At 48.8% G+C, this 9,839-nt stretch overlaps 1 protein-coding gene across 3 annotated transcripts in view; it reads right to left on the bottom strand.

Moving 5' to 3' along the window:
- Positions 1-9,839, bottom strand: part of adamtsl3 (ADAMTS-like 3) — a 108,152-nt gene that overhangs the window by 22,735 nt on the left and 75,578 nt on the right. For 2 of the 3 annotated variants that reach the window (XM_042061906.1, XM_042061907.1), the window contains exons 15-17: positions 8,237-8,321; positions 3,525-3,796; positions 2,910-3,033 (exon numbers count right to left, since the gene is read on the bottom strand). In XM_042061906.1, the coding sequence (XP_041917840.1) occupies positions 2,910-3,033; positions 3,525-3,796; positions 8,237-8,321 (481 nt within the window). Of the gene's footprint in view, positions 1-2,909; positions 3,034-3,524; positions 3,797-8,232; positions 8,322-9,839 lie in introns of those variants that run through there. The other variant, XM_042061908.1, reaches the window with a different exon arrangement.

The raw sequence follows: 9,839 nt of genomic DNA, 5'->3' as shown, positions 1-9,839 counted from the left end.
TCAGAAGAAGTGACGAGAGATCAGGCTGTTCCTTATTATTTAACTCCAGCCCACATTTAAAAAAGCACAGCGGGGAAAACAAACTGAAATCTATTTGAGGATAAGCAGATGAGGAAACCATGTGACCCCTTGAGAACCGGCCCAAAAGCCCAGTCCCAAGTGCTGTGGCGACTGGGATCTGAAGCCTTTGATCAGAAATGTCCTTTGCAGAGGAGCGCAGATGCTAATCGGGATAAATTTCATTACAATCAGAGTCTTGAGGCTTTGAGACACCGCTTTCACATATCAGATAAGTATAGGTTCTGATATGCTTTAGTGAGCATCCCAAAAAGTCCAACCGCTGGCTGCATCAGATATGTTTACAGCGGACGTGATTTGTGTCTCTGTTGCACATGAGGTATTCATGGAAGGGAAGGGTCAGAGGCAGAGCATACATTACTGTGTGTGTTTTACTTTCCAACGTACAACTTTGCTGTCCCCTGGGTCTATTACCTCTCATATTTATTTCTCTTTTTATATTTGCTAAGTGCTCTGAAGGGCACATCACTAAAGAATGGGAGCTGGAGAGAGCAAAGAAAAACAACCCAGTCCAGAAACAAAAAGAATGGAACAGAGATCGTTTATCCTTTATGGTCCGATATGATATGCATTTTAAGTATGAGGTAATCATTAAGTCTATTTTGACTCGTAAAATATTCATCTTTTATGAGTTTATCAGCAAAAACAAAAACCTGAGACAGCTGAAAAAGGAAAAGCGCCAATATGAGAAATAATCATTTCAGTATCAACATGGGCTCTGACTTCATCCGCACTGTCAGTCCCAAAGGCTAGCTGTCCTGCTGACATTGGCAAGGGGTCAGTTATTGGAAAAAACAAGCCTGTGTTTTTGTCAAATATCCCTCTTTTGAAAGTGGCCTGACAAGCTATTTAGGTTCAATCTGAATTCAGCACTTGAACACAAACCAGGCCTGCTTTTCCAGACCTGGCATGTAAAATAAAATGGTCATTTAACAAAAGAAAAAAGCAAATACCCGTTGAATTAATCTTTTTTTTATCTTACTATGGAAAACACTCCTTTGGTCAACAACAAATGTGACAGTCAAACATGTTTGCTGTATTTACCAAGTCCTACAATGAGTCATTCTAAAAAATATGGCTCTATTTGAGGGGATTTACTTCAGACGCCCGGCGGTTGACTTGAAAACCGTGTTATTTTCAGGATGTTTACTTTCTATAAAAGTGCAAAGTTGGGAATGAAAACCTGCCATCCCATGTCCCCATGTGCCACCAAGAGGCGCCTGCATTCCTACAGCACTCCCTTTCATCTTTGAGCTGGTGTGCCTGTGTGTGTGTGTGTGTATGTGTGTGTGCGTGAGTGCGTGCGTGCGTGCGTGCGTGCGTGCGTGCGTGCGTGTGTGTGTGCGTGTGTGTGTGCGTGTGTTTGTGTGTGTGTTTGAGTTGAGTGAGTAAGAGAGAGAGAGAGAGAGAGAGAGGGAGACCATTAAATAACCCTGATACTGTATATTTGCTGTGGGTCTGTTCCTATGGGTAACATTTTTACTTCTTAAAGAGATTTTGAAGAACATTGACTCATATTGGTAATCTACATGCCGTTCCCAACCTCGCTGCTTGCATCCAACTTATCGATATGCACAAGGCCGATTTGTAGTTCTGACAATTGCATCCTAAAGGCAACATTTCTCATTCTACGCATGACTGCAACATAAATGGTTTCACAACAAGCTACAGGGCTGAGGAGTATTGGAACCACCAGTAGTATTGGAACCACCTGTTCACTGTGTATGTCGCAAATTACTCTCACTAATTCTATATATTGTGATGGCAATTTGGTGCAGGCTGGCCTGATCTTATCAACATTACTGGGCCCAGAGCTTGTGCAGTCGTTTGATGCACTGGCCCTGTTCTCTGTGCTCGACTCTAAATGACGTTAACCATTTGTCACAGAACCAAAAGTGAACACGAATGCTACGTCCAGATTGTTACAAGGTTCTCCAATCCAAGACAAAAAAAGTTAAATAAATAAATGAAAGGAACCATAAATAAACAGCGAATGCAAGGTTTCAGTTAAGCAGGGGAACCAAGGCCACAATCCAGCCAGGCGAGTTGTTCAGCTACAGCAACGCATTGTTTAGGTTGGCATAACCGACCGTAAAACAGGACTTTTTACAGGAACCATGTTTCATCTCATCGGTCCATTTTGGCCAGGAAAGCGCAAGCAGGGCAGTAATATTGGTGACGATAGTGGAACTGGAGCTGTGTATGATACGCTTATCATGAGTCATTACCAAATGTGGGCGCATCTCGGATCCTGACCACCACTGGTAAAACATGACTGCCAGTAAGAAGGGATGTGAGCAATTCTCTTTTTTTCCATCTTTCCTTCTCCTTCTCTCTCTCTCTTTCTCTCTCTCTCTCTTTCTCTCTCTTTCTTCTTTCTTTCTTTCTCTCTCTTTCTCTCTTTCTCTCTCTCTCTCTCTCTCTCTCTCTCTCTCCTGGCTTTATGGACAGACACATGATCCTAATGCGCACCAGAGCTCTTTGTCTTCTCCGGCGGCGTGCCAGTCCTTCCACTTGCCATCTCGGCCCGCGGCCCTGCTGCTCTGACTGTGCTGCGGCCTAATCTGTCTGAGCGGGAGGCAGGGGGGGGGGGGGTGCACCACCACAGTGGCGCTCCCAACAGCCACGAGGGACTGGAGGCTCTAGAGTGGACAATAAGCCCCGTCCTGTCCAGTAGCCCCCATCAGGTCTACGTGTGTGTGCAGAGAGCTGCCAACTCTCCCACATTGAGAGTGAGATTTATTCATTTGATTGGCTCCACGCCCTCCTAGACCAATCAAATGCGTTAGGGTTGGCAGCTCTGTGTGTGTGGGTCCCACTGAGGGCCTTACCTCGCGCCGCAGGGCTCCGGGTTGCACACCCGCATCATCACCCGCGGTCGACTGGCGCTGTCGCACAGGCCGGCGCTCACCACCTTCCCACCACTCAGGCACCGCGCCACGAAGATCTGCGTGCCTATGGGTGACAGAGAAAGAGAAAGAGAAAGAGAGAGAGAGTGAGACAGACAGAGAGAAAGACAGAGAGAGAAAGAGAGGGAGAGGCAGGCAAGGCAGTCAGATTGGGGATAACAAGGGGAAGAAACTTCTAGGAAGTTGGCTTCCTAGGGTTCGGGTTCCGCCACACATTAGCGACTGATCAGCAGTGGAGAGGCCTTAATCCTCCCCCAGCGGCTATCTGAGACGGAACATGAGGCCGAGCGTGAGGCGTGAGGGGCCGCGAGCACGAGGGCCAGGTTCTGAAGTCGCTCAGTGAGCCGTGGCCACGTTAAGCAAGAGGTGCCTGGTGCACAGCTCCAACACTTATCTCTCTGTTGTCTTTCCAAAACATGCAGGAAATGTTTCCAAACAACTGCGCTTTAACTCAACTGGCCTACATAATGCCTGTTCTTATTTGTGCTGGACCAGGGTGTTGTGTTGTGGTGCGGTGCGGTTCGTGTCTCTGCTCACCTCCGCCGCAGGACTTGGAGCACGGGCTGAACTTGCGGTAGCCCCACTGCGGGCCTTGCTGCTGGTCTCGGCCCTGGGGGGGCGCCGGCGAGCCGGTGCAGGACTCCAGCTCGCACTGCCTCTGCAGTGGCGGCTTCTCGCCGTCACACTCCTCATCCGGCAGGTCCACCTCGGCCCGCGTGAAGGAGAGTAGCACGCGGCACTTGACCCAGCGCTTCTGCAGGCCCGGTCCACAGCTGGTGCTGCAGGTAGACCAGGGGCCTGGGATGAACCTGTGGGGGGACACAAGAGACATACTCAGCTAACAGGGGCGATTTCATCCTGTCAAGTAGCTAAATGGTGTTTCACTTGAGGAATGTGTGATTGAGTAGCTGAATTGCTGTATGGACAGGTTGATTTATGTACTGTACAATAGCTGGATAGACAGATGACTGTGCTGACGGATAGATGACGTCTCTACTGGGCAGTTATGAGAGTGAGACAATACTTTCATTAAACTGTGCAAATAAACCTTCATTTTATTTGGTTCATTTGGTGTTTTCAATCACAAAACCTAAGTCAAAAAAGAATAAAAAGGTTCTCCCAAACCCAGAATTATAGAGTAGATCATTGATTGAGTTGATGAGGAGTGTTGAACTCGGTGACACCGAGAAGTGTCGCACCCCTGGGTCTCATTACCAGTGGATTACACAAGAATTAGCATGCACAGCCACCAACTGCACCCAGCCCTGGGCTGAGGTGACCTAACCCGCCGAGCGAAGGCAGCCACCGCCTCCTGCTGCTGCTGCCGGGGAGGGCTGTGGGGCCGGTGAAATCATCAGGAGCTCCCGCTGCCCTCGTAAACACACTGTGATGGATAGCATACAAAGCTACTGAACCATCACATTCAATAGCAGCGCCTTGCATCACTATTGGAATCGCCGGCTGCTTTGTGTGGACCGGAGGCCACTGACTGAAATCTATCTGGACTCAGCGAGCAGCTCCGCAGCAGCAGCAGCAGCGATGGCGGGTGGCGGCGGGCTCTCTCCAGCGCTTTTATGGCTGTGGGGGCCCGAGGGGCAGTGAACTGTGGAGTGACACGGCACAGCAGAGGTGAGGAAGAGGTAATAGGAGCGGACGTAGCAGTCTGTTACCCACAATACCCCTGGGCCAGGCCCGTGGTGTCAAGTGACCAGGTCAGCGAGTGTTCTTCTCCATGGCATCGGGCCTGGTATTGTGTTTTCAGAGAGCCTCAACTGCCCTTTGCCTGAGGTTCTACTCTGGTTCTAGAAATTGTGTTGAGCAGCCTAGAGGACACAGTAGGGGAACAGTGCCTCACCTAAGAGCTCTAGGTCACCCTTTTTGTCTTTTCCTCTGCAAATGAAAGTTAAATCATGCTGGTGGCCAATGATGCACGATTATCTCCACTTCATTCTGCTTCAATTGGTTTCCACTGTATAATACTGCCAAAGGGGTGTTCGTGATTATGACACGTTTGCATTGCTTTTGGCTGGCACGGTGTTTTCCCAATTCTTGGTGGCCGTTGATAGATGTTATGACTGATAAACTAGTTCTCCAGTGCAAACATTCCACTTGTCCTGCATTGAGCCAGTCAGGTGCCCTTGAAGGATCTCCCACCAAATCTATTCTTATTTCAAAAGCAAACATTTATTCATGACAAATAAACATTTTCGGAATTGGAGGAAGTGTCTTGATGAACTGCTGATCTGAGATGTATTTTTAGGCCATTGCTGTGACCTTAAAAACATCCAAACGGGAAAAAAGAGAGAGAAAAAAGGGGGAAAAAAGAAATATGTACCCGTTCCAGTTGAGGTAAGAGACAACTGAATAGAGAGCTGTGGCTTTTGAGCTTGAAGAAAAACCTGACTCGGGCCAAACGCAATTGGAAGAAAGAAAAGCCGGGGACTTATGAAAAATATCAGCGTCCCGATTGAACCCATCAGACTTTTGGCCCGTACGGTGCTGAAGATGGCAAAAGAATCATTTACAGAAATAGATTTGTGGGGTGACTTTCTTCAGGGCTGAGAAAAGAAAAAAAAAAAACGTGGAAGGAAGTCTGGCCCTGTATGTTCTTCGCAGACAATTCAGACGACAAAAACACAGAGCATGAACAGTAAGCAAGGGCCAAATCGTGATTTTTATGTCTTTTCCGTTTTATTAAATTCAGGCAAAAAACAGAGAGAGGAGGGGGGGAAAAAGCACACGAGTGGTGTCAGTCTGCCGAGCCTGTGAAAGCATTTAACCATGTCAAGCTACACAAGCGCGGCATGGAAGTCAACATGCGCCTCACGGTCCTGCTGTCTAAACATTCGCTCAGCTTATGGGATTACGTTTTATGAGACCTGTAATTCCCCAAAAGCCACAACATGTCATGTTTTGACTAATGTGGGCGTGTTATTAAGGGATATCATGATGTCAGAATCAAAACGTTGTACGTGATGTACAAAACAGACGTCTTTTTTTTTTTAAGGGGGGTTTGGGTGGGGGGATGAGGGGGTAAGGGGGCTGGGGTGAAGGAGATGGTTGAAAGAGAAACCTCAAGGATCACTTGTAAAGTGCTGGTCTGAACTTACAGGGGGAGGAGGGAAGGAGAACTTGGGAACAGGTGTCAAAAAAACGACAAACCAGAGGGAGAGCGAGAACTGTGTGGTGGAATAGAGTCTGGGAAGGTGTGTATATGTGTGTGTGTGTGTGTGTGTGTGTGTGTGTGTGTGTGTGTGAGTGTGTGTGTGTTGGAGTGAAATAAGGAGCCATAAAAAGCGCTATAATCTCTCAGTCTTATCACTAGAGGAAGTTAAGGGGGACAAGAAGTCGGCCTGAATGGGAGCCTTGACAGAGGGGACTTGAATACCCTTATCACTGTGCTGATAAGCCTGGCGTGAGGGGCCTCCTTCATATCCGACCCAAGACGTCCCTTATGACTCACACTCTGAAACACACACACACACACACACACACACACACACACACACACCCATACACACACACACTCACTCACTCACTCCCATCCAATAAAGAATTCCACGGCCTTTAGAGAGGGGGTTGTTCTTGGAGGGCGCCGATTACCACACACCTCCCACAGCTCCCCTCAAACGCAGCAACACGAGCTACGGAGCTGAACGCTGAGAGGCTGTCCGATAGAGGGAGGCTGTGAAGTGTAATTTAAGAGCACTTATCAGGGAAACAGTAGATCTTCGCTTCCTCCCATCAGTGTTGGGGGTGGTTATGGGGGTCTAAGCCTGGACACAGGGAAAGAGCCGGTGGTAGAGGGTTCAGGGGGGGTCAAAGCCGGGTAGCAGCAGCAGCAGCTCCTCTGCAACCACCCCACCTCCAACCCCCCCCCCCCCCCTCCTTAAACACATCTAACCCACATACTTCTTCTTTATGAGGCTCAGAGATAGATGCCTTTGGTAGACCGCAGAGGCCGAGCCACGGCTCTGTTCTGGGGAACCTTCTGGCACAGCCGGGGCCTCTGTGGCTCACACGGGGTGGTGGTGATGGTGGGGGGGGTGGGGGGGGGTGGTGGAGGGGTGCCGGGCTCCGCCGAGCTGTTTGCGCTCCCTCGTCTGCTATTAATGTGCGTATCGTTTCAGAGATCAGGAAGATAAGTCTAATAATAGCACAATGTGGGATTTCAGAGAGGGACGGGCGCACGTAGCTAAAGAAAAGGGGGCCGGGTAATAAAAGGAAACCAGAGCCGGTGCCATTTCACTGGTGCGCTCCAAGACAGCAGAAAGGCCCCTTGCTTTCTCTGGAGTGGGAGAAGGGGAAGAAAAATGGATTAATGATCCCTGCGGTTAGTCTGGAGCTGATGTATGGAGGCGAGGAAGCCGAGGCGAAAAGGAGGTGAAAGGGAGGGAAAGAGAGAAATGTCACACGAGGAGACGCTGTACGTGCCTCGTCCAGTGAAGCACCTGAGAAAAGGAGTTCATCTGATACGGACACAAGCAGAGAGGCAGGATGGGAGGACTCCCAACGGGCACTATGAAACCAATGTGGAGAGGACGTTGACTGTTGACCACAGACTTTGAACCTGTTGTGGCAATGAACCAAGATGTGCAGGAAAACCTTATTGCTATTTCAAAACTATATTTTTTTCTTAATATAAAAATCTTTATATTATATTATAAATATTATATGTATTTATATTTATCAACACAAGGTATCCTGGTGAGCTACAAGCAGCAAGTGAAAAAGTCCCTGAAAGATGCGGTTTTCACTGATGCTCAGGGTTATTGAGCCTTGTGATATACTCCATTGGGTTTGAAGCCACTGTGGAAACCAGAGTACTTCAGTTCGAAAACAAACACTTTCTGGCATGAAGGTGCAACCAGAAACCCACTCATTCTGTATTCACAGTTTGTAAACTCAGGAGGTCTCCAGAGTTTTGCCGAAAAGAAAGAGTGTTGAAAGAGACAGAGACAGAGCAAAAGGAAAGAAAGTGAGAGGCAGACAAGGTAACACAAAGCGAAGGATCGAGTGAATAAGTAAGTGAGATGGACGTAGGGAGACACAGTGTACAAGTAAAACAGAAACGCAAACGAGAGATTGAGATAGAGAACGACAGAATGACAAAAAATGTGAGATGGAGGACGATGAATAGAGAAGTAGAAGGGAAAACAGGAAAGCAAAGAAGAGAGATAGAAAGACAAAAACATGAGATGGACGAAGATGAATAGAGACAGGCCGAGAGCGAGAGAGGTTTAACTCACGTGGGCTCCTCCGAGGCGGCCTTTGGCTCCTCCAGTTCATGGGCCTGTTTGAGCCAGGGCAGTTTGGCTTCCACAGGAAGGCTCTCTGCAACAGCGGGACATAACCACAGCTTAGCGAACAACCAGCTCATATTAGCAAAGTTCAACTCGCTCAGAGAAAACGAACCCACCCCCCCCAACAAGAGGCCCTTACTGGGCCCCATGTTTGGTTTTCACGAAACATACATCTTATCTTTCACAATCAATTTCATTTCGGCTTCAGGGTATCTAGTATTTCGCTTACTTGTTGTTTGACAGTGTTTGACAGAGCGTACATGCGAATTACATCTGAAATGGATCATCGCAACCACTCGACACATTCCAGCTGTGCTGCAGCAAACATTTCATTTCAATGTCAACTTTTTTAGAATGCCACATCCCCTGCGCTGTCCAGCCCCGCCCTGTCGGGTGATATCCGCCGCATTCAGACAAGAGCCCGGCAGACAAGGTAAAGCCTCCCTCCCTCTCTTCACCTCCCTCTCTTCCTCCCTCTCTCCCTTTCCCGGGCCTGTCGCCGCCCACCACCGTCCGCCCGGGCCGATTAGCGGAGACATGAAGGGGCCGGCGGCAGCGTGTGTCAGCGCGGCGCTCTTATCTCCCAGACAGAGCGGCCTGTCGCTAGACGCTTTGGCTGCAGCCTCCCCGCCACCCGTCTTTCACTGAGGCTACAAAACCCCGGGACAGCTACAGCGCAGCGCCACTGACCCTCCACAATCAACTCTCCCACACCCCTTCCCTCAAAACACACACATACAAATACACACACATACAGACATACACACACACACACACAACCACTGATTCCCCACCCCCATCCAAATAAAGCTAATAAATCCGCCGATAAATCTCCACGCGTCCCAAAAACCTCCCCCAAATATTTATGCAAGTAACCGTTTATTGAACTACAGCGCTATTATCGCAGCTTCATATGGCTGGGAGAGGGCTGTAAACCCCAGTGGGAAGCACATGCGGTGGCCTCAGGGGTTTGGCTCCGGCTCCGGCTCCGACTCCGGGGGTTTGAGTGATGGCAGAGCTCCGCTCGGCACGCTACGCACTTCCAAAGTCACCAGAAACACTGGGGATTAGATGGCGAGCAAACGAGCCGGCTTCGCTTTCGCATTCTCACAGATATACTGTGACTGTGTTTCATCCCGGCCCTGATTTGCATTCAGGAAATTTGTAATAGTATGGGACACAAAGGCTCATCCAAAGAAAGTATTTTTCTTTGTGTTTCTTTTTCTTTTCTTTTTTTTTTTTTTGGGGGGGGGGGGGGTGGGGTGGGGAGAGATTACCATGCCGGACAGTGAGTGCTGAATATGACTCAGACAGACTGGGCGACGGGCTCATTGGCTGATTCTTGAAGCATCACCTCTAGGGCAAGAGCCGAGAGAGGAGAAGGCTGTGTCAGTAAGTGTGTGTGTATGTGTGTGTGTGTGTGTGTGTGTGTGTGTGTGTGTGTGTGTATGTGTGTGTGTGTGTGTGTGTGTGTGTGTATGTGTGTGTGTCTGTGTCTGTGTCTGTGTCTGTGTCTGTGTGTATCTGACTGTGTGGTATGTGTACACGT

This window comes from Alosa sapidissima, chromosome 14, assembly GCF_018492685.1.
Source record: "Alosa sapidissima isolate fAloSap1 chromosome 14, fAloSap1.pri, whole genome shotgun sequence".
NCBI lineage: Eukaryota > Metazoa > Chordata > Actinopteri > Clupeiformes > Clupeidae > Alosa > Alosa sapidissima.
The sequence above is the reverse complement of the archived record's forward strand: the minus strand, read 5'-3'. Positions and strand labels throughout refer to the sequence as shown.